Genomic DNA, 25,533 nt, shown 5'->3' on the forward strand with positions numbered 1-25,533 from the left:
CTTTGTGACCCCACGGACTGCAGCATGCCAGGCTTCCCTGTCCTTCACCATCTCCTGGAATTCGCTCAAACTCATGTCCATTGAATCAGTGATGCCATCCAACCATCTCACCCTCTGTTTCCCCCTTCTCCTCCTACCCTCACTCTTTCCTGGCATCAGAGTCTTTTCCGTTGAGTCAGCTCTGTGCATCAGGTGGCCAAAGTACTGGAGCTTCAGCTTCAGCATCAGTCTTTCCAGTGAATATTCAGGACTGATTTCCTTTAGGATTGACTGGTTTGATCTCTTTGCAGTCCAAGGGACTTTCAAGATTCTTCTCTAGCGCCACAGTTTGAAAGCATCAATTTCTGGTGCTCAGTGTTCTTTAATGGGATATTAGATTTTGTTATGTCTAAAGTCTCCATGATTCTATGGTTTATTACTCCCAGTTTAGACCATAGAGACTTGATTTATATTTAGCTAATCCAAATAACTGAATGTTAAAATCCTTGCTACTGAACTTTGGTTCTGTAAACATACTCTACACAGAAGGAAGGGAGAGGCAGCATAATTCAGTAGAAACATGCACAGCAGAGGAAGAAAAAGCAAACTAAACTATCTTTTCTTGCTTTCCTTAAGATGATGGATCCTTTATCTAAAGAGCTTTAGAACATCATACTAAAGTATCACTAGGGCAAGGGGGCATCTCTTACTCTTTTCAAGTATCAATCTGGGGATGGGCTGAAAGAGTGATTGCAAAGACTTTTGCTGGTATTGATGATGCCCCAACATGGGCCTTACCTCGCAGGTTTAGCACTAAATTGGCCAAGGAGCTGAAGTTACTCTTCCTCCCCCGCAAGGAAATAGGAGTACTCTGACCTGCTCCTTGGGTCTTTCTCATGGGAGGTTACAGAGCTGAGAGGACACCCTCGTGGAGGAGGCTGAGATTTTTTCTAAGTGGATGGGGTAGATTTCAAAAGGTACAATTGAGTGATCAGAACATGTACTCAGTAAGTAAACCTGTCCTTTCTTGTTCACCTCGACTATCCATGAGTATGATATGATATGTGTGGTCCAGTGGCTGAAATTATGGTGATTTTTCAAAAATTCTAGTGTCGAGATTTTGCTTTGACAGTATATCTGTAGCTACTAATCATGCTGTTTTGGGCTGACTCAGTTGCTTTGCAATTGCAGGGCTCTGTTCTGAGTAAATGAGAGGCAGCCAATTATCTACGAAATAATGGTGTGCACAGAGGAGGGTTTGATGAATTACAGATGATCTCTGCTGACACAACAGGGTGTGGAGACCCGCTCCTCTCTGACTTGCTATCAGAGTCAGGGGCGATGCTTGCAGATTTTACAAACAACACACCCTACTAAATTCCATCATGGGGTGGGAGTGGGGACAGGAAGTGATAATATATAATGGTGTGTAGAGGCAGCCGGCCCAAGAATTAAATACCTAGAGGGAAATTTAAAAAGAAAAAAAACAAACAAACTGTGAAACCGTGTTCTAAGAACGGCTTCGCTGGTGGCTCAGCTGGTAAAGAATTCGCCTGCAATGCGGGAGATGTGGGTTTGACCCCTGGGTTGGGAAGATCCCTTGGAGAAGGGAAAGACTACCCACTCCAGTATTCTGGTCTGGAGAGTTCCATGGACTGTATAGTCCATGGGGTCACAGTTTCAGATATGTCTGAGCGACTTTCACTTCACTTCAGGAAGGAATGCAAATTTAAATAAAAAATGCAGATCCACTGCCATCTAATGTGATTTAGAACAAATACTAAAAGCTGTCGCAAAACACCTTCCCAGGAGCTCAGCCCTGTGTGGGGAGGCGATGCATAAATTCACCGAAGCAGAAAGCACATGCTGAATTCCTGGAACCAGAGGATTGCTGACCTCATCAGGGATCTGTCATGCGGACAGGGAGACCACCACAGCTTCATCCACAACCCCTAGGCAGTTGTGGACCGCGGTTGGCTCGTCCCCTGAGTGCTGAAGGCAGCATCTGCTTTGTACTATTGCTTAAGCAACTGCCAACTCACAGTCACTCTTCTGCTCAGCCAAGGATTCAGAGTGGCCAAAACACCAAGACATCCCTCAGGGTTATATGGAAAGATCAGGAAAAGTCTTCTGCACAACTAAGCCCATGTTGGTACTGTGGTGGTTTCAAGAGGCAGAAGACACGGTTTCTAGTTTGGGAATGTTTGTCTCTGTGGTCGTGTGGTGGTCAGGCTGAGGATTAATTTGGGTCTGTAGAACAGGGTTGGTTACTTACTGAGGGGTTGCTAGAGTTTCCCACAGCAGACACTACGCAGAGTGGTTGCCTGTCACAGTCCCGTTTCCTAGCTGGGGCATCTCCGAGCAGAAGGCTGCACATGCTGCTCTGCAGTATGCTGGCTGCTAAGGCAGATGAGTGGCAAACAGATCCCATCGGCCCGGAGACTAAGGGTGCCTGTGGGCGGCGGTGGGGTGTGGAGCAGGGCTTGCTGCCTGGAGCCCTCCACTTCTCGTCCCCAGGGAAGCTCACTCTGGCTTCCTTCATGCACTGTCTCCTCCCGGTGCTGGGTGAGAGACTCAGGAAGCACTAGCTCAGGGGTAGGAACAGGTCTAGAGTCATCTTGGTCTGGGTTTGGGCTCTGACCTCTACTGCTGTTTTCCCAAGAGGGACATCACTGGTCTAAGATCATTTTAGCTGATGTACGTGAAACCCCTCTGTAGGTAATTCTCTTTTAAATCCTTTGGATTAGGGCAAATGGAGAGTCTTAGTTTGGTGCCACCCTCTCTAAGGATGACCAGCCTCTCAGCTTAACAAAGAAGAGAAAGAACCTCAGTCTGGTAGCTCCAGGCAAGCAGCTGTGCAGAGATGGAATTCACCAGCACTGTTTCCCTTTTATATTTATTTTTATGCTTAACTTTTAATGATAAGTAATAAGTAATATTCATTTCTCTTGTGGCTAAGATATAAAGTTTAAGATAAAATATAAAGTTTAAGATAAACTGAATTTTTAAAAGTGAATCAGGTAAATAGTAACTGGTACACAAAGATTTTAAAAAAGCATGCCAAGATGGGAAGAAATGAAATTGGTGAGACACTTAAATGCCCAAGGTCCCATGACTTAGGCAGGTGGTCAAATGGTGGAGAAAAGACAGGCAGGAGTCAGCAGAGAGTGGAACACCTTTCAGGCAGAGTGAAGTAGTTGGTTCAGCCCACTAGGGTTCCTGCGGCCTGGCTGCAACGTGCCCAGGGAGGCAGGTACCCGAGTGGGTGGGACGGGCAGTAATGGTAAGAAGTTCAGCAGGGGAGGGACGTCCTCACAGAGGAACCAGGGAGGCCAGGAGACCAGGTGAAGAGGCTGAAGACACAACTTGTAACACAGGAGAGCGGGGAGAGGGTGGCAGTGCTGACTGGAGCCACAGGCCCCTCTACGCAAGGCGAACAGTGAGAGATGAAGGGAAAGCCCTTGGAGGTGGGGCTGTCTGGGCGCAAATCTGAGCTCCACCACTTGCAACAGCACTTGGCATCACTGAGTCTTGTCATCACCTGCAAGGAGGGATAATAAGAGAACCTATGTTCGCTATCAAGTCTCAGTAATGGTGGTGGTGATCATCCATTCTGGAGCCGAGCCCCGCATCCCTGCGTGCTGTGAAGTGTGCGGTCGTGCAGAGTGAGCAGCACCAGGGGCTTCAGACCGGCTCTGCCCGACTCTGACTTGCTGATGAGGGAATACTCAGGAGAGCCTGGAGAGGCCGAGGATATCTGGATTTCAGATACTGTGTGAAGTCTAGGTCTGTCCATGTCTTGCAGGACAGCCCTATTTGTTCCATGAACCCCTTAACACTGTAGAAACATTTGGTGCGTCGATGCATTTTGAAAAGGGAGGAGAGCGGGTATCAAAGAACCAGATTAACCAACCCCATGATCAGGTTTCCTGAAAGGAATGTTTCCTTTCCCCTCTGTCTCTAAAGAGAACTGCACCCTGTCTCTCTCATCCTATAGGAGGTGATGCTCTTGGCAAAATCTGTGTTGCTGTTCAGTCACTCAGTCGTGTCCGACTCTTTGCAACCCCTTGGACTGCAGCAGGCCAGGCTTCCCTGTCCATCACCATCTCCCAGAGCTTGCTCAAACTCATGTCAGTTGAGTCCATGATGCCATCCAACCATCTCACCCTCTGTTGCTCTGCATACTGGACACCTCCCAAGCCGGGGGGCTCACCTTCTGGTATCATATCTTTTTGCTTTTGCATACTGTCCATGGGGTTCTTGAGGCAAGAATATGGGAGTGGTTGGCCATTCCCTTCTCCAGGCGGTGAAATCTCAGGCTTACGTTTGGTCCCTCGCCTCCAAGTTACTCATCCTGTGCTCTTTGGCCTCCCTCCCATTTCCACGTACCACATCTGGCTGCTGGGAAAACTGAAGGTGATTTGTTTGGTCTTTAGCCAAACATCCTTAAAGAGAGATATCACTGTGAGTTCATTCAGAAGCCCACAGGCTCTCTGGCAATAGTTGGTGTAACAAGTTAAGGGGAATATCTTTCTGAAAGACTTACAAGGCAAGTTGATTCACCTGGAAGACAGGCGATGTTAGGCCCCAAGGCAAGACAGAAGCAAAGGCTGACAAAGCAAAGCGTGCCAGAAACTCAGGGATGAGGTTTAAATTCTCTTAAATAGTCTAGAAAACACACTGTAAGACAGAATCATACAACTGAGCAAGCCTCAGGAAAAGCCTGCAGCGTCCCTGCCTCGCCCTGGAAGTGCCTGTTACAGAAGAAAGCCAGAAAGGGAAAAAACAAGAAACTCAGCCTAGAAAGTGGTGACACCATTTGAAGAGGACACAGCTTGCAGAAGAGAAATAGAAAGACGTCCGCAGTCACACCCACAGGCCTGGGTTCTTAGGTAAACTAGCTTGGTCCTCAGGTGGGGAGAGAAGGGAAGGCAGGGAGAAGTGAGAAGGTGAAGCAGTGGAAAAGATTAAAAATAAAATATCAATTCATATTGATGCATGGCAAAAACCATCACAATATTATAAAGCATTTATTGTAAAGTGATTATCCTCCAATTAAAATAAAATTTTAAAAAGTCAGCCTCCACTCCCACCACACTGTATCCCTTCAGGCAACTGGGTGCAGAGCTGACAAGCCACTGATGTGGAGAAGGCAGTGCGCTTTCTATGATGCCAAGGCCCGAGACAGCAGTGATGTGAGCAATCACTGGGGGTGTGAGGGGGTGGGTATTTGATACTGGGTCTCTAAGGAATTAGAATATTATTAAAAAGAGGGTGGCAGGGAGAAAGACCAGGAAATGCACATTTATTTTAAACTAACTAAAACAGACTTACATCTCCAAATGAGAACCTAATACCACAACCAATGTTTTGTAGCTAAAAACCATGCTCATTAAGTGCTTGATACAACTTTATATAATGCAATTGCTACCAATATTTGTTCACTAATTGCATTTTTAATTTGTATCTGATCTACTTCAGCTGCTTATAATATAAACACATTTACACAGGACCAGATGAAGCAGACAGTTTTAAAAGAGAAAAACAATGTAGAGAAGAGGCTCTTTATCTGGGGTCCATATTCCCTGCAGAGATTTATTAACAGGGTTGTCAGATAAAACAGAAGACCCAGTTTAATTTGAATTTTAGATAACAAATAATTCTTTTACTCAAAGTAAGCCCCAATACTGTTTATTAACATTGATACCTTTCAGAAGATGCCTGAACTCCTTAAAACTGCGTACAGACGTGAAAAGGAGATTGGCTATCACCTTCTATCAGTCTCAAACCTGGGATCTCCCAGTAGTTAAACATCATTAATGTGAAGAGGTAATTCTCCTTCCCTGTGGCCGGATCTTCCTGACAGCCAAAGCTGAAGGGAAACAGGAAGATAATTTACCAAAGAGCTGCCAGGAGAGGTGTATGTGCGCTTAGTCTGTAAGTAATGTCCATCAGTCCTGTCCGCTTCTCTGTGACCCCGTGGGCTGTAGCCCGCCAGGCTCCTCTGTCCATGGGGTTTTCCAGGCAAGAGTACTGGAGTGGGTGGCCATGCCCTCCTCCAGGGGATCTTCCCGACCCAGGGGTCGAATCCAGGTCTCCTGCATTGCAGGGGGATTCTTTACCTCGTGAGCCACCAGAGGAGACCCAGAGCCTACAGAAAGCAGAGCCCGCCTGAGCATGGCTGAGATGGTTGTAAGCTCTAAGCTGCAAGCTTGAAACAGGAATCTGAGACTTGAGCCTAAGGGCAGGGTGACTTCCTGGGAGGGTTTGGATTTTTTTTTTTTCTTAATTGGTGAATAATTGCTTTACAATATTGTGATGGTTTCCGCCCTACATCAACATGAATCAGTCATAGGTATACATACTGTCCCTTCCCTTCTTGAACCTCCCTCCCACCGCGCTAGATTGTCACAGAGCAACGTCTCAGTAGCTATCTATTGACACTTGGTAATGTACCCACTTCAACGCTGCTCTCTCGATTTGTCCCACCCTCTTATGCCCCGTAGTGGGATGGCTGAGTCATATGGTAGTTTAATTCTTCATTTTTTTAGGAGGTCTGCCTTACAGACTATCTCCAGTTGCTTTGTAGAGACTGTATTGGAGAGGACAGAGGGGACAAGGGCCTGGGCAGGAAGGACAGGAGCAGAGGGGAGAGGTGTAGAGAGGTGGTGTGGAAGTGAGACCCAAGGGTCGGAGTCCTCCCCGCTCCTGCTTCAGTGTTTGTGCAACCACCACTGGCGCCAAAGGGAGTAGGCGGGGCTGCTTCCGGGCCCCCCGCCCCCGATGTATGCTGGGCAATGAGCCCCGTTTCCTGGGGAGGCGCCAGCAGGGTGTGCGCGATGTTAAAGTAAACTGCAGTCTTACCTGCGTCACTAAAAGTAGCCCCTCAGCGCTGCAGCCTCGGCCGCCATCTCCTCCTCTGACCGCCACAAGGCTGGGGAGTCTTTATCCTCTCTGTCGTGTTTCTGGAGCTTTGCAGAAGAAAAAAAAAAGACTCCTGTGGGATCTTCCTTTGGAACAATTATTGTGGGGCAGCAGAACAGCATTTGCAAATCAGCGGCTGGGGCACATATCTTTTCATTGTATTTCTTGGCTAAGAATCCCCCTGCAATGCAGGAGACCCAGGTTCGATCCCTGGGTTGGGAAGATCCTCTGGAGGAGGGCATGGCAACCCACTCCAGTATTCTTGCCTGGAGAATCCCACGGACAGAGGAGCCTGGTGGGCTACAGTCCATGCGGTCGCAAAGAGTGGGACAGGACTGAGGGACTAAGCACAATTACTTGCCGAAATCCGAAAATGGGAAAGGGTGTTGTGTAAAAATCCACATTTCTAGCTTCTGTAACACAGTAACTAGATTAGGCTACGCTGAGGGCGGTTCACTGCCTTATAATGATCCACTGAGGTTGGGAGTGGTGGTCACAGACGGGGGGGGGGGGGGGGTGCATCCTGCCATTTACCAAAACCCCCACCACCTTCTAAAATTATGCTTGACCAGCAGCATCCATTCTGTTTACTTCCCAGCCCCTGAAGACACTGCGTTGGCCACCTGCCCACAATCATTTCCCAAGTTCGCCTGCAGTTAACCTGCCTTCTCCTCAGCTTAGACTCTCTTATATGAGCTCTGAGCAGTTTTGCTCACTGAACCAAAATGGCCCAGGCCAACTGATGATAATAACAGAAGGGCCGTGAGTACTGAGTAAGAAATAAGAGTTGGCGCTGATGTTTAGTTGCTAAGCTGTGTCTGACTCTCTTGCCACCCATGGACTGTAGCCCACCAGAGTCCATGGGATTCTCCAGGCGAGAATACTGGAGTGGGTTGCCATTTCCTACCTCAGAGGATCTTCCTGGATTCTTTACCAGTGAGTCACCTGGGAATTCTGAAGAAATAAGAGTATGTACATTAAAAGAGGCTTCAAGCCCGCAAATGGTAAAAAAAAAAAAAAAAAAAAGAAAAACAACTGAGGAAAAGAATTAAATGAGGAAGCATCAAAAAATTAACACTCGGTCTTAGTCAAAAGAACCCTTTTAAAATCCTCTTCATATACCCATATTTATTAAAAAAAGATATTTTGTGTATGTCTCAGGTTTACATAGTGAATAAAATTTCAGTTCTATCAGAGAGAGAGGATGCTGTCAGAATGTTCTTCATTAGAAGAGCTCAATTCCCCCTTGATCTCCAATGCAGTTAGTTTTATTAACTAAATTTGTTATTCCTGTCTGTAGCGGTAGACACTGTAAAATGCTGAGGGTATACATTTCTCCCCAGGAGGCACGGTGCAGTATTTCATGTTAAGTCATCTGAGGAGACTGGGGCCAGCTATTTAACAGCACCAATGATGGCCAGTATTTATGATGCGAAGGGCCGTTTCTTCCTCTTCATGTATTACTTCCTCGCGCATCATTTCACTTAACTCTTACAATAGCCGATACGCGAGGCAGGCACCACCCTGCTCCTTCTTCAGCTCAGTTCAGTCGCTCAGTCGTGTCCGACTCTTTGTGGCCCCATGGACTGCAGCATGCCAGGCCTCCTTGTCCATCACCAACTCCTGGAGCTTGCTCAAACTCATGTCCGTCGAGTCGGTGATTCCAACTCCTTCTTACCAAGGAAGAAACTGAAGTCTGAGAAAGTTCAGTCCCCTGTCAGAGATCATCACCCAGCTAGGAGCAGTAGTGGTGGGGGTGTTCCCCACAGTTTTTGCCTTTTTAAAATCTCTCCTGGAGGAAGTGCGGTGTCACCAAAGAGCCAACAGTTCCACAACTTCTGCCCCTCAGGTACCATGGCCCAAAAGTCAGATCCTCCGACAAAGAATCTTGCCAACTCAGGCAAGTGGCACAATTAAAATAGCAGAGTTTGCGACCTAAGGCCCCAGTCACTCCCACTCTAACCCAGAGACCCCCCCACCCCAGCAACTTGCAGCAGATGGACAGATGTCTCCATTGTTTCAGAGCCAACTTTGATACAGAAGACAAAACAGTGAGCGGACCTAGATGCTGGTGGGGTAAGTGTGAGCCTAAATGAGGTTCATTAGCATATACCCCAGCCACGAACATGTTTATGAGGGTCATGGATCTTCTGCTCCATATCTGGCTGCTGGCATGCTGGTTTTACACTTTGCCACATAGATTTAATTTCCCTTAGTGGAAGAAAACCACATTAAGAAGTCATTTCCTTCCTTGCAGAGGCAGAGATGATGCAGTGGCTACAGGCGAGTCAAACAGGATTGCTATTTTTCTCCTCAAGAACTAATTTTCATTTTGATACTAGCTTTAGGTCTGTTATAAATCCATCTTGTAACTATTTCAATAGGATGACAGAGAACAATGCAAAGCCCAGAAAATATGGCCTCCCCACTTCTGGTACTGCCGTCGGAAGACGCAGAAATCAAGCATTAAGTGGCCTCATCAAGGCAGATCGCACCAGATGAGTCCAAATAATTTAGAGCCTGCAAACGTTAATGCCTCCTTGGTTATCAGGCTTACCGTCTGTTATTGTCATATGTCTCCCAGATGGCAGCATCATGCCAATGCTTAGAAGTTGTTTATGGGAAATAGGAAATGAGTAAAACAAAAACTAATGCTATTTGCAAAGCTCTATGGTATATGCTTTTTAAAACCTAGGGGTTTCTAGTCCTAAAAGTCCCTGATGGAAGCACGTGGCTTTCTTCAGAACAGCCATGTTCAACCCCGGCTGCCCACAGGAATCACAGGGAGAACTTTAAAAATGACAGATGTTGGCCCTGCCCCAGGGGTTCAGGCTTAATTGGTCTAGGGGGGCAGCCTGGCGGTGGGAACTGTTTTCAAACCTCTCAGGCAATTCTCAGGTACACCTGCAGTCAAGAAACCATGTGTTTGGGAGAAGTTTGTGTGCACAGATAGAACCCATGTATATTACAAAAAGAATATTATACATTTGCCTTTAAGCCCATTGCTTTAGACTCAACAGTATGGAGGCTTTCCTTGGCAAACTCTGCTCTGAAACTGCCCTTCTTCTCTATCCAAGGATCGTCTGAGTCACAAGGCTCTTTTCCCAGCAACATCAGGATGCTGGTCTGGTGTGGGACCTTTTGAATGCATATAGAGTCTGCAGGAATAGGCAGCCTGGGAGAGGCCTGGTGGGCAAGACTTACGTCCTGGAAGAGCTGCCCAGGTGACTTGGAAATGAATTGTGCTGTGGGTCAGAGTAAGATTCTATTTCTCCAAGCAGCCCAAGAACCTGCGGGCTGGAAATCACTGCCTACCTAACTAACAGATAAGCCCTAATCATGACTCTAAAAAGCGCCTTATCCAAAGGCACTATTTGCCTCAGGTGACCTTCAATGGTGGAGGAGGGCATAGCAACCCACTCAAGTATTCTTGACTAGAGAATCCCATGGACAGAGGAGCCCGGTGGGCTACAGTCCATGGGATTGCAGAGAGTCAGACATGACTGAGCCGGCATGCACCCATGAGCTTTAATGGAGGAGTTTCACTTCAGAAGAACTTTCCAGATTACCTTAGACCATCCATAGGGAAAGGCAGTGATGACTTATTCATCCGCCAGATACTCATGGTGTCCTTGCAATGCCAGGAGGCAGCCCTGGCACGCATGCACCTACCTGGACTAACCTCTCTACTGTCCTCATGCACCACCCAGGTGGGGAAGGTAAACACCAAATGGTTGGTTACAGATGAGATGGGCATTACCATGTGAGAACAATGCTGGGAGGGGCTCACCTAGCCTGAAAGGCTTCTGAGAGGTGATTTAGTTTCACAAGGAAAGAAATAGACTGTTAGGATAAAGAGTGATGGTGGTGGAGGGAGTAGTGATTACCCTAAGGGACAACCAGCAAGGGCCCTCCAACAAGACGAGCTTAGGCCCAGACATGAACAGTGAGAAGTGCAAGCTCTCTAACCTCTCTGGGCCTCAGCCTCCCCCTCCGTAAAAGTAGGGAAGAGGTCTCTATACTGATATGCATGACACACAGTAAGGGGTGTTGGGTGTTTGCGGCTGCTGCTATTACTATCATTGCAGTTGTTGTTGTTATAGGCTGGATACACTGTCCCCCGACAGTGACCAGTGGTCAACCCACAGAGGTTGTCTCTATGCATAAGAGTACCTTCACTATCTTCACGGTTTTCCAGGGACCTTTATCTTTTAACTACTGGGTGAAAGGATCAGCAGTCATGATCACAGTTAAAACTGAACCAACTCATCTAATGAGACATTCAGGTCTGAGGAGGAAATTCAGCCCCTTCAGTCATGAAATACCAGCAGTAACCCCTTCCTCTCAGAGTGGTTTTAAGAAGTGAAAGAAGTATTAATGGAGGCTTCTGACTGGTAAAGGTTAAGACCCTGGAGTGAAAGCATGTGGAAAAGGTCAAATGCTGTCACAATTACCCTGGGAAGACAGATGCTGGATTCAGCAAATAAAAGTACAGGGCATCCAGAAAATTTGTTTTTAGTTTATCTCACGCACTATTTGGGATATACTTATATTAAAAAGTATTCAGAGTTTATCTGAAATTCAAATTTAACTGGACATCCTGTATTTTATCTGGCAACTCAGGGTCTCAGAGACCTCTTGGAAAGGTATGCTTGGAACAGGAAATGTTTGGTTTTATTTCAGTTGTTCCCTAAACTGCTGAGCTGTGAATCCTGGAAAAGATAGAGGAGACTGTCCAAAGGAAAGTCAGATTCAAGGCTAGCATTTTATGTATTCTGGGGCTTATTATTATCGTTGCATGAAATGCACCGGAAATTACCTATACTGTTTAAATGGCAAAGTTCATCTGTTCTCAGATGCACAGTTGTTCACATTTTAACATCTCTGAAATCACAGCATGTCCTACCATCAATGGTGTGACATAATTTCATTGGCAGTGTTTTTCTTTCTTATTAGTACATAAAATAACAGTTTGAATTAACTTCTTTCAAATGCAGTGTCTGGGATTCAATGTGCTAGAGTTCCCCCTCTTGCCCCTCTGCAATGGGGCCACAGCATCAAATGATGAATACAATACACTCAGCACCTAGGCTCCTGTAACACCTATGCCTTCCCTTATCTTTATGCAACAGCGAGACTTGAAACTCTTTTCAGAAGCATGTTTCTCTGGAGGAAGGCTCATGCCAAAGTTACGTTTGTGGAAACTTGAACCAAAGTCTTTGTTCACATTCTACAGAGGGGAGTCTGTGAGGGCTCTGGGAAGTGAATTCTATTTCTATACAACTTTGAAAGGAGATTTAAGAAAAAAAAAATGTATCTGCAGTCATCCTGCTTTATCTGCCTGAAATGATTTCTGGGGAAGGTAGTGTTAACAGGATTTCTGACTGAAGTGCGGATACGTGTCCACTTTGACCCTGGGCTGCTTCTTGTCCTTTAAGTGTGTTCTCATGAGGTGTGAGGGGCAGTGATTAATTCCCCGATGTAACACTCAAACTGCCTTGACTATTGACATCTTTATAACTCCATAATGGAATACAGTAGGAGGAATGATTCACAATAATTTAAATGTTTTCTCAGAATTTAGAACTAATCTGTAGTAGAATGCAGAAGTGTCTTCAGAGAGCAGACAAACAATTTAAAGCCACTCCTTAAAGAAGCCAGTGGCTGAATACAAACTTGGGTGGTGTTCTAAAATTCATTAGTATCTTTCCTTATTGTTAGTTTTATAAAATAATATAAAGAGCAGAGAAACCATTTCTTATGGTTGGTGCTTCTGTTTAGATGTTTATATTTATGTTGATATGTTTATATAAACATTGCAAGGAAAATAATTTTAGTGGAAGTAAATCTGTTTTTTTAGATCTGATTCTCTATTACTGCTTTCAGTTTAGACAACAAGTATTTCTTGACCACATGAAATATTACAGACACTGTTTTAGGTCTTATGAAAGTTATAAAGATGCAGGAGACAAAAATCTTTGCCTGCTGGAGTCTTGCCACTCAACAGGGCTGAGAGATTCATACACGCATCATTTAGTCCAAGTCAGTATGGCATAAATACTGGACCAGAAGTTCTCCCATAGTGCTCTCAGGATATATGAAGGAGAGAGTAATTCTTACTGGGGTAGGGTCTGCAGTTGACTCTAAAAAATCAGGATCTGCCCTGGCTTCAAAGACGGTGATGGGATTTTAAGGACAAAGGTGTTCTGGGGAATAAGAATACCTTCAGAAGATGCACGAGGCATCTAGCAGCTCTCTTGTAACTCATGCCCATCTCCAGCTTCACCATCCACGTGTACCGGTCTTTCCTTCCAGACGAATCCTGCCCTGGCATCCTAGCCATGCCTGCCTGTCTGTCAAAGTTGCTGAGAGATCGTGCACTCAGTTGCCATTTTGTGAAGGCTTAGCATTCCATTGTTAAAACATGGGACCCACAGCCCAGAAGATGGGCTCCAATCCTGCAGTTCAGAGCTGCACACAGGTTCATACCCTATCAAGACAGATGTGTGTGTGCATGCGTGCTAGGTTGCTTTAGTCATGTCTGACTCTGTGCGACCCCATGGACTGTAGCCCACCAGGCTCCTCTGTCCACGGGATTTCCCAGGCAAGAATTCTGGAGTGGGGTACCATTCCCTTCTCCAGGCGATCTTCCCACCCCAGGGATCAAACCCACGTCTCTTACATCTCCTGCATTGACAGGTAGTTTCTTTACCACTTAGCGCCACCTGGGAAGCCCTACTGAGACAGATGCTCCATTCCTAATCCCCTTTCTGTCTGCTGAGGAATCTAAGTCTCTGTTGGTACCAGCTTGCCCTAAGGTGGTACCAGTGTGACTTCTACCAGAATGAGAGGTGCCATCCAGACTGTAGGCTAGAATACAAGAAGGCTTTGTGTGGATCCTACTTATTTGAGGCTTATCTCCCATTTATGATGTCATCTCAAATTTCCCTTTAAAGTAAATTTAAGTTACAAATGAGTCGATTTAGACAGTATATTACGTAAAAATGAGGGAAATATGCCATAAAACATGGCAATAACCTTGGGAAATGGTCCAGAGGTGGGAGAAGTGCTTGAAATCGTGAAACCTGGGCCTTTGAGGACATGCACCAGACACATGAGGGTGGCTGTGTCTATGAGTTGAGCAGAAGGCATCAGGAAATGTTTTTTTAATGACAGATACTTAGAAGTCAAAATGATGTCGTAGTATAAGAGGAGAATCAGAGCACAGTGATGTGCAGGAGTGGTGGAGCTTTGGGCAGGGGTTTGGGGCAAGGTCTCATGCAGAGGTGACACTTCAGCGGCAACATGGGCAATGATCAGACGTCCATGAAGCAAGAGGCTGGGCAAACAGCAAGTGCAGAGCCTCGAGGGAAAAGGAAGCTTGGCATTGGGGTAACTGGCTAGAAGAGTGAGTGCAGGCGATAGCTGGTCATTTACAGCTGGTGGGAATGGCTAGGGGGTGTGATTTTATTTTTTGGTGTGATACTAGTCACTCAGTCCTGTCCGATTCTTTGCAACGCCATGGACTATAGCCTGCCAGGTTCCTCTGTCCATGGAGTTCTCCAGGAGAGAATACTGGAGTGGGTTGCCATTTCCTTCTCCAGGGGATCTTCCCGACCCAGGGATCAAACTCTGGCCTCCTGCAATGCAGGAGGATTGTTTACCGTCTGTGCCACCAGGAAAGTGATGAGAAGATGTTAAAGGTGTAGAAGCAGAGAAGGAAAAGCACCGGAGTAACTTTTCATCAAGAGTAGCCTGGCTGGGGCTGTAGAGGGAGACAGGTGACTGCAGCAGCCAGAGAAGGGATGGCGGGAGCCGGAGGGAGGGCTGAGGGAGTGGTGGAGGCGGGTTAGCGAGGTGCGTGCAGTGTGTGAGCGCTCGGCCTCTCCCTGTATATGGACATTCACACTTCCCTCTGGGCACTCTGTGAGGCACACATTTGATCCTGGCTCCCCTGCTCACGGCTGTCCCGAACCAGTGTGAAAATCACTCTGTTTCTGCACATCTCTCTTTAAGCATACACTCCCGGAAGTCTCCAAGAACCCTTGCCTCCCCGTTCAGATCTGGATGCTATTTCCCTCTCTCTGTAGCTCTCAGACACATAGTCAGTGCCCTGCGAGCACACGTTGTCCCCAAACACTGAACAACCAGTGCTGGTTTTTGAGCAGGCTGTCACCACCCTGGGCTTTCTTGGTGTCCAAATGAATCACCTCTTGCTTTCACCTGAGGCAAAAAAAAAAAAAAAAAGGTGTTGTGTCATCAAACTCTTACTGCTACTTGTACTTAGAACCCTGAGATTCTTCAAATATCTATTTGTGCAAAACTACATTCATTTCTTCCCTTCCTTCCCTTAATGGGAGGGATCCTATAACTGTGGACTACATGCTAGATAACTGATTCCCTCTGTTCACTGCTGAGTTTCAAAGCCCAGGTCTTTGCTCTTTCTGGAGAGAAATTCTAGTAATCTATGGCGCATTCATCATCTGATTAGTTGCTGCAGCTTTGACTTGAGTGTTAACGTGCTTGAGTAAAAGCAAAAGTTGCTCTAGTGCTGCCAATGGGGCCAAAATGCTGAAATAAGCTATTACATTAATTAATGGCATCCTACTTTAAGGCGTATAGAGTGTTGACGTTTAAGAATTTGTAACCCCCCCAAAGTATTTATGAACTAGAAAATCACAGCAGTGGAAAATAATTATGCCAAACCACTGTACTATAACAGAATCCAATTGCTTATCCAATTATACACTAAAGTATCACGTTGTCAAGCTGATTGCCAAAGCAGCAAATGAGACTGCCTGCATCACAGTCTGGATGGGATACCATCAACCGACTAAACTGTGAGTGGTCTTCACAGCACCCCTCACGCCTGCTAAACCTGCACTAACCAAGACAGACAGTTCCGGTTTGCGAGGGTGCACGCCCACCTACCCTCACAAAATCGCTTTAATTAGCAGGACAGTAAAGTTTGCAGGTTTCCATAAGAAGCGTGTTAGGAACAGTCCAGCAAAAAGCAGCCGTGGCTCCGGGCCCTATGCAGAGTTGATTTCGATGAAAACATCAGTAGGATCACTTCCTGTCAGGGGAACGAGCAGTGAGGCCAACCCCAGGTGGGCATCTGAGGAGTGGCTGACCCGGATCTGTCGCGCTGAATCATGGCCCGCCGCCCATCTAGAGCTTCCTGAAAATGTGACATCAGGGCCGCTGAGTAACAGGATTCAGCGACGGAGCTGCAAGGGAGCATGGGGGTTGCTACAGGGGGTCACTACATTTGAGAATCATCAGCTTAGACAGGCTGAGGAAAGACTCTCTAAATTTCTGGAAATACTCCTTTGTTTAACACTGTTGCAAACATGGGTGATAAAGCAGTCCAAAAGAAAGCCAAAGTCACAAAGATCAGCCTCTGAGCTGGGGTCAGGATCCACCCCGGGGGCCTCCTCCTGGGGGGAGTTGTCTCCCAGCGGACACGGTTTGCAGTAAATAATCACCAAGGCCTCACCCCAGGCTCTGTGCTGTGTATGCTTTCCTGGTTTTTTGTGGATTGGAAATTAGAGAAGGAAATGGCAACCCACTCCAGTATTCTTACCTGGAGAATCCCATGGACAGAGGAGCTGCTGGCGGGCTACGGTCCATGGGGTTGGGAGGAGTCAGACACAACTGAGTGACTGAGTGCAAGAACGCAGGAAATTAGTCAAGTCCCAGGGACTAGAGACTTCTACCAGTGTGATTGCCTCAGGCCTTCTGTTTCTAGAAACATGCTCACCAAGAAATGAAAAGCCCTCTATGTGGGAGGTCTGTGATGAAGCAAACTGCAGAGACGGAAGCATTTATTCAAAAAGCAATTTCCTCAGCTGGTCATGTTCTGTAAGCCTCCCCACCACCCCGGCCTGCGTTGAGGATATTGGCGTTTGAGCAGGAGTGTTCTCCCTTATTCCTAGAGTGATGTCAACCTGAGGTGCTCAGGATGGGGAAAGGGAAGAGGCAAAGGGTTAGTCCCTGGTTTTGTTCGAATCTCCTGAGCACTTCATTCTCTGTTTGTTCCTACTACAGTATGGCTTCTTTTTCCAAAGGCGCCTTACAGAACCTTCAGCAGCGAGGTCCAGGCAAGACAACCATCCCCAAGGAGGGGGCTGAGCCAGGACACAACACACAACCAAAACCACACCGCCAGACACACAGCTTCAGAATCCTGCTTAACACAGTGTATCCGGTGGCAGTAACCGGGACTGCAAAATAAAACCCATTTGCAGAAGCTGAACTAGGTGAAGGGATTGTGAATCTTTCAAACACCGGAAGTTCATTTGTCTGTAGAACTCATTTGATTATTCAACAAATAGTAATATATCTTCTGCTTGCTGGTGCAGTACATGGAGCCAGTACTCGGGAGCGGGCGGAGCAAGGCTGTGAGCATTCAGGAGGTTTACATTCCAGGAGAGTAGGCAGGCAAATAGCAAGGAATCAAAGCTGTTAGAACCATGAGTGATGGGATGGTCAAGGGAGACTGCCTGGAGGAGGTGACAGGGAGGCTGAGAGTGGTCAGCAAGTGCAGATCCCCAGGGAAGGCCAGAGGTGTCTGCATGGTCTCTGAACTGGCTGAAGACTGGTGACTGAGGCTGCGTAAGGAAGCACCCAAAGACTGGAAGACTCACTGGTCCCCTCACCTGTGTTCAGCACGTACTTCTTCTAGCCTCAGAAGAGTAGTTACCGGGTGAAGGTGCAGAAAGTTCAGATGCGGAGAGGTGAAGGAGGGGGGGCCAGCCTCGCTTCCTGCCTTGAGGTCTGCTCACAGGCTCTCCCCCTCACCTTAGCATCAGGTCTTGCTAACTGGAAACCATCCATGGAAAAGCAGGTGAGATGGAAGTTATTTGCACAAGTGGTGACTAGCAGGGAACAGCAAGGATGCAGGCTAACCTCGCAAACTCCTCTCCAAATGCCCAGCCTCTGTCCGGCAGAGCTGAAAGAACTCCCCTAGCACCAGTGGCCAGGTGCCCGGCCCCGGGACTACACATCAGGTGAGCCGTGACTAGTGGAGACTCTATATTCCGGGGAGGCTCACCACTCCCCGGCATTGCTCATGCTTTCTCTTTCGAAGACGATCATTCTGCCACTGTACCCTCTGAAGCTGCTCTGCACCCCTTGGAAGTCACCTACCCTCTGAGACTAAGGAACCCACTCCTTTCTGAGGGAGCAGTTCCAGCGCCCTTCAAAGAACCTGGTCTGTGTGTGTTGCGCAAACAAATGAGGAGCCAGCCTCTCCCAAATGCCTCTATCTCATTTAAAAACCTTCTGTAATGAAGACATAAAGCCTTGGATGTGGCTGAAATGCTAAGCTTGACAGGCATGACAACAGATCTTTGTCACAGAGGATTTCAAATGCCTTAAAAAAAAAAGAATATGTAAAATGAAAGAAATTGAGATGGGGCTCACTTATTCATTTTCTACACCCTGTAAGTGGCCAAACCTCAGAAATCAGCACAGACAATAGAGATATGAGGCGACTGCAAACACACACACACACAGCTTCGCCAGAGTGAAAAATTAAAACAGCGCCAGGCTTGGGACTACTTTGAAGCATCAAATTTAAAAAGAGATATCTTCACCTTATTCAGGTTTTTCTTGTGTATCTCACAATTATTTATTACTGAGATAATCAACAGGCACTGTACACAAGCACATATATATACAAAAATCCTGGGCTTGGCATACACACAGACACACACATACGACCTGATTTTAAAATATTAGTATCTTTGATGTTCCCATTAAAGCTGAAAATATTATTGTTGGGAGTTATAACTTTATGTATTAAAAAAAATACATAAAAATCTTTCAAAAGTCCTAATCTTTTAATTAATCTCACCTCAGTACTGCTCAAGGGTTTAAAGGAATTTATTTGGTCGGTTTTAAACGATAGAAGATCAAAATGCTTTAAAATAGCGTCTTATAATTTTAGGTATCTATTTAAAGGTCCAGAAACAAATATTTGAAAACAGCCTGATGCTAGAATCAGGGTCTGAAACACATTTTAAAGCTCTCCAGTCTGAACGCCTACGTGACACTTGTACCCCTGCAGCTACATTGCGTCCCGGGGCGGGCATGCCCTGGGCTGAGTGTTCCGGGGATGGACAGCTTACCACTCCTCCAGCAGTCTGACCCCAGTTGACAAGGTGTGCTGGGAGACGATTATTCCTCAGCCTGAGTCTAAATCTCCCTCCCCGCTACTTCTACTTGTGACTCCTAACTTCAGCTCTTAGAATCACACCACACAAGATCAAGTTACCGTAAAGACATTACTTCTAAGTACTGACCACTTTGAGCTATACCTAAATCTGGCAATATGGTGGACGGGAGAGGATATAAGCCTTCAGGAGGGCTCCAGCATTACCAGTGAGAGAACAGATCAGAGCAATGTCTTTGAAAAACCGTTTGCCATTGTCTCCGAAAGTTGACATCCGTGGTTCCCCAAAACCTGGCAATACTATATACCCAGGTATGTACTTGAGAGAAATTCTTGTCCACATACATAAATCTTCCAAGTAGCTCTGATTAAAATAGTGAAAGCCTGGACATGACCACTGCTATTTGGAAAGTATGTGAGTAAAATGCGATATATTCCTATGATGGAATACTGCTCACTGATCAAAATCACTGCTTGATAAGAGACAATTAGCCGGAGGAGCCAAGATGGCGGAGGAGTAGGACGGGCAGACCACTTTCTCTCCTACAAATTCATCAAAAGAATAACTGAACGCAGAGCAAACTTCGCAAAACAACTTCTGATCGCTAGCTGAGGTCATCACGCGCCCAGAAAAGCAGCCCATTGTCTTCGAAAGGAGGTAGGACAAAATATAAAAGATTAAAAGTGAGACAAAAGAGCTAAGGACGGAGATCCGTTCCGGGAAGGGAGTCTTAGGCGGCATTGCTTGGGGTAGGGTCCGGGCCTGAGTGCCCTGAGGACAATCGGAGGGAGCTTCTGTGAGTTGCCAACTTGAACTGTGGGAGACCAAAGGAGAGAGAGTAAATTAACCGGCGGGAACACACTGCAGGCCGTTCGCAGAACAAAGAGACCGAGAAAATCCAGAGAAGAGCTCGCAGGCTGCGGACCGGCCCAGCCCCGCTGGAGGCAGGAGGCAGGGGGGAGGGGAAGGTCGCGGTGAGACACAGGGCGCAGGCACCCGACCGGCGCGGGCGGGGACTGGGGCTGGGGACGCGGAGGGCGGAAGGCGCGGGCAACCGACTGGCGCCAGCGGAAACTGAGACTGGGTCCGCGGAAGGGAGTGGGCGCGCCACACCTGGGGAGAGTGCGCCCATCAAGCCCCTCGCTGCCTGGACCTCTCTGACGGGGAAGGCACAGAGAGCAGGCGCAGCTTTTCCTTCCGCGCTTTTGTGGAACACCCGAGGGCTGGAACCTCACGCAGCGCAGGCCGCGCTCCATGTAGAGCAGCCGGGAGCCTGAGCAGCGCAGACGGAGAAAGCAGCGTCGGCCCCTCCCGGCAGCGCCAGCCCGTCCCCGCGGCGCAAGCCCGTCCCCATAGCGCCAGCCCCTCCCTGCAGCACCAGCCCCTCCCTGCAGCGCCAGCCCGTCCCCGCAGCGCGACGGAACTAGCCACCTGAATAAGAGTCCACCTCCGCCCGCCTGTGTCAGGGCGGAAATGAGGCTCTGAAGAGACCGGCAAACAGAAGCCAAATAGACAAAGGGAACCACCTCAGAAGGGACTGGTGCAACAGATTAAAATCCCTCTAGAAAACACCGACTACACCGGAAGGGGCCTGTAGATATGGAGAGTGTAAGCTGGAACGAGGAGCTATCTGAAACTGAGCCGAACCCACACTGACCGCAACAGCTCCAGAGAAACTCCTAGATATAATTTTACTTTTTTCTCTTTTTTTTTCTTTTTTATTTTTTCTCTTTTATTTTCCTTTAAAATCCCCTATTACTCCCCCATTACTCCTTAACTTTCATTTCCATAGATTTTTATGATTTTTTTAATTAGGGAAAAAAAAATTTTTTTTTCTTTCTTTTTTTTCTTTTCTTTTTTCTTTTTTTTCTTTTTTCTTCTTTTTTTTTCTTTCCTTTTTCTTTTCTATTTTCTATTTTTCTTTTTCTCTTATTTCTTTTAAAGTCCTCTAGTACTCCTCTACTACTCCTTAATTTTCATTTTCAATACACTATAACCTTACAAAAAAAAAAGAGAAGCCCTATTTTTAAACCGAAGATTATTCTCTCCCAATCTTGACTCTCTGTTTTCTACCTCAGAACACCTCTATTTCCTCCTTTCCCCTTCTCTTCCCAATCCAATTCTGTGAATCTTTGTAGGTGACTGGGCTATGGAGAACACTCTGGGAACAGACAGCTGCGTAGATCTGTCTCTCTCCTCTTGAGTCCCCCTTTTTCTCCTCCTGCTCATCTCTATCTCCCTCCTCCCTCTCCTCTTCTTCATGTAACTCTGTGAACCTCTCTGGGTATGCGTAACAGGGGAGAATCTTTTCGCCATTAACCTAGAAGTTTTCTTATCAGTGCTGTATAGCTGGAGAAGTCCTGAGACTACAGGAAGAATAAAACTGAAATCCAGAGGCAGGAGACTTAAGCCCAAAACCTGAGAACACCAGAAAACTCCTGACTACATGAAACTTTAAGTAATAAGTGACCGTCCAAAAGCCTCCATACCTACACTGAAATCAACCACCACCCAAGAGCCAATAAGTTTTAGAGCAAGACATACCAAGCAAATTCTCCAGCAAAGCAGGAACAGAGCCATGAACGTCAACATACAGGCTGCCCAAGGACACACCTAACACATAGACCCATCTCAAAACTCATTACTGGGCACTCCATTGCTCTCCAAAGAGAAGAAATCAAATTCCACACACCAGAACACTGACGCAAGCTTCCCTAACCAGGAAACCTTGACAAGCCAATCGTCTAACCCCACCCACGGGGTAAATCCTCCACAACAAAAAGGAACCACAGACCTCCAGAATACAGAAAGCCCACTCCAGACACAGCAATCTAAACAAGATGAAGAGGCAAAGAAATACCCAACAGGTAAAGGAACATGAAAAATGCCCACCAAGTCAAACAAAAGAGGAGGAGATAGGGAATCTACCTGAAAAAGAATTTAGAATAATGATAATAAAAATGATCCAAAATCTTGAAAACAAAATGGAGTTACAGATAAATAGCCTGGAGACAAAGATGAAAAGATACAAGAATTGTTTAATAAAGACCTAGAAGAAATAAAAAAGAGTCAATTAAAAATGAACAATGCAATGAATGAGATCAAAAACACTTTGGAGGGAACCAAGAGTAGAATAACGGAGGCAGAAGATAGGATAAGTGAGGTAGAAGATAAAATGGTGGAAATAAATGAAGCAGAGAGGAAAAAAGAAAAAAGGATCAAAAGAAATGAGGACAACTCAGGGACCTCTGGGACAATGTGAAACGCCCCAACATTCGAATCATAGGAGTTCCAGAAGAAGAAGACAAAAAGAAAGGCCATGAGAAAATACTCGAGGAGATAATAGCTGAAAACTTCCCTAAAATGGGGAAGGAAATAGCCACCCAAGTCCAAGAAGCCCAGAGAGTCCCAAACAGGATAAACCCAAGGCAAAACACCCCAAGACACATTAATCAAATTAACAAAGATCAAACACAAAGAACAAATATTAAAAGCAACAAGGGAGAAACAACAAATAACACACAAAGGGATCCCCATAAGGATAACAGCTGATCTATCAATAGAAACCCTCCAGGCCAGAAGGGAATGGCAGGACGTACTGAAAGTAATGAAAGAGAATAACCTACAACCTAGATTACTGTATCCAGCAAGGATCTCATTCAGATATGAAGGAGAATTCAAAACCTTTACAGATAAGCAAAAGCTGAGAGAATTCAGCACCACCAAACCAGCTCTTCAACAAATGCTAAAGGATCTTTTCTAGACAGGAAATGCAGAAAGGTTGTATAAACGTGAACCCAAAACAACAAAGTAAATGGCAACGGGACCATACCTATCAATAATTACCTTAAATGTAAATGGGTTGAATGCCCCAACCGAAAGACAAAGACTGGCTGAATGGATACAAAAACAAGATCCCTATATATGTTGTCTACAAGAGACCCACCTCAAAGCAAGAGACACATACAGACTAAAAGTGAAGGGCTGGAAAAAAATATTTCATGCAAAACGGAGACCAAAAGAAAGCAGGAGTCGCAATACTCATATCAGATAAAATGACTTTCAAATAAAGGATGTGAAAAGAGACAAAGAAGGACACTATATAATGATCAAAGGATCAATCCAAGAAGAAGATATAACAATTATAAATATATATGCACCCAACATAGGAGCACCGCAATATGTACGGCAAACACTAACGAGTATGAAAGAGGAAATTAATAGTAACACAATAATAGTGGGAGACTTTAATACCCCACTCACAACTATGGATAGATCAACTAAACAGAAAATTAACAAGGAAACACAAACCTTAAATGACACAATGGACCAGCTAGACCTAATTGATATCTATAGGACATTTCACCCCCAAAACAATCAACTTCACCTTTTTCTCAAGTGCACATGGAACCTTCTCCAGAATAGATCACATCCTGGGCCATAAATCTGGTCTTGGAAAATTCAAAAAAAATTGAAATCATTCCAGTCATCTTTTCTGACCACAGTGCAGTAAGATTAGATCTCAATTACAGGAAAAAAATTGTTAAAAATTCAAACATATGGAGGCTAAATAACACGCTTCTGAATAACCAACAAATCATAGAAGAAATCAAAAAAGAAATCAAATATGTATAGAAATGAATGAAAATGAAAACACAACAACCCAAAACCTATGGGACACTGTAAAAGCAGTGCTAAGGGGAAGGTTCATAGCATTACAGGCTTACATCAAGAAACAAGAAAAAAAACAAATAAATAACCTAACTCTACACCTAAAGCAATTAGAGAAGGAAGAAATGAAGAACCCCAGGGTTAGCAGAAGGAAAGAAAACTTAAAAATTCAGGCAGAAATAAATGCAAAAAGAAAACTAAAGAGATCCATTAGCAAAAATCAACAAAGCTGAAAAGCTGGTTCTTTTGAAAGAAAATAACAAAATTGACAAGCCATTAGCAAGACTCATTAAGAAGCAAAGAGAGAAGAACCAAATTAACAAAATTAGAAATGAAAATGGAGAGATCACAACAGACAACACTGAAATACAAAGGATCATAAGAAGACTACTTACCAGCAGCTCTATGCCAATAAAATGGACAACTTGATGAAATGGGAAAATTTCTTTTAGAAAAGTACTAACTTTCCAAAACTTGAACCAGGGAAGAAATAGTAAGATTTCTTAACAGACCCATCACAAGCAAGTAGAATCGAAAACTGTCATCCAAAATCTTCCAGCAAACAAAAAGCCCAGGACCAGATTGGCTTCACAAGCTGAATTTACCAAAAATTTAGAAGAAGAGCCTAACACCTATTCTACTCAACAACTCTTCCAGAAAATTGCAGAGGAAGGTAAACTTCCAAACTCATTCTATGAGGCCACCATCACCCTAATTCCAAAATCAGACAAAGATGCCACAAAAAAAGAAAACTACAGGCCAATATCACTGATGAACATAGATGCAAAAATCCTTAACAAAATTCTAGCAAACAGAATCCAACAACATATTAAAAAATCATACACCATGACCAAGTGGGCTTTATCCCAGAAATGCAAGGATTCTTTAATATCCGCAAATCAATCAATGTAATACACCACATTAACAAATTGAAAGATAAAAACCATATGATTATCTCAATAGATGCAGAGAAAGCCTTTGACAAAATTCAACACTCATTTATGATTAAAACTCTCCAAAAAGCAGGAATAGAAGGAACATACCTCAACATAATAAAAGCTATATATGACAAACCCACAGCAAGCATCACCCTCAATGGTGAAAAATTGAAGGCATTTCCCCTGAAATCAGGAACAAGACAAGGGTGCCCACTCTCACCACTACTATTCAACATAGTGTTGGAAGTTTTGGCCACAGCAATCAGAGCAGAAAAAGAAGTAAAAGGAATCCAGATAGGAAAAGAAGAAGTGAAACTCTCACTGTTTGCAGATTACATGATCCTCTACATAGAAAACCCTAAAGACTCTACCAGAAAATTACTAGAGCTAATCAATGAATATAGTAAAGTTGCAGGATATAAAATTAACACACAGAAATCCCTTGCATTCCTATATACTAACAATGAAAAACAGAAAGAGAAATTAAGGAAACAATACCATTCACCATTGCAACAAAAAGAATAAAATACTTAGGAGTATATCTACCTAAAGAAACAAAAGACCTATACATAGAAAACTATAAACACTGATGAAAGAAATCAAAGAGGACACAAACAGATGGAGAAAACATACCGTGTTTCGATGGATTGGAAGAATCAATATTGTCAAAATGGCTATTCTACCCAAAGCAATCGTATAGATTTCAATGCAATCCCTATCAAGTTACCAACGGTATTTTTTCACTGAACTTAACCAAAGAATTTCACAATTTGTATGGAAATACAAAAAACCTCGAATAGCCAAAAGTAATCTTGAGAAAGAAGAATGGAAGTAGGAGGAAT

General features: G+C 45.1%; 1 protein-coding gene across 13 annotated transcripts in view; it reads right to left on the reverse strand.

Moving 5' to 3' along the window:
* The window catches only part of FHIT (fragile histidine triad diadenosine triphosphatase), a 1,503,296-nt gene that overhangs the window by 25,628 nt on the left and 1,452,135 nt on the right, over nt 1-25,533 (reverse strand). For all 13 annotated transcript variants that reach the window (XM_043442898.1, XM_043442890.1, XM_043442894.1 and 10 more), the window contains one exon: nt 6,844-6,950. In XM_043442898.1, the coding sequence (XP_043298833.1) occupies nt 6,852-6,950 (99 nt within the window). In that variant the 3' untranslated portion in view covers nt 6,844-6,851. The remainder of the gene's footprint in view (nt 1-6,843; nt 6,951-25,533) is intronic.

Source organism: Cervus canadensis, chromosome 22, assembly GCF_019320065.1.
Source record: "Cervus canadensis isolate Bull #8, Minnesota chromosome 22, ASM1932006v1, whole genome shotgun sequence".
In the NCBI taxonomy this organism is placed as follows: domain Eukaryota; kingdom Metazoa; phylum Chordata; class Mammalia; order Artiodactyla; family Cervidae; genus Cervus; species Cervus canadensis.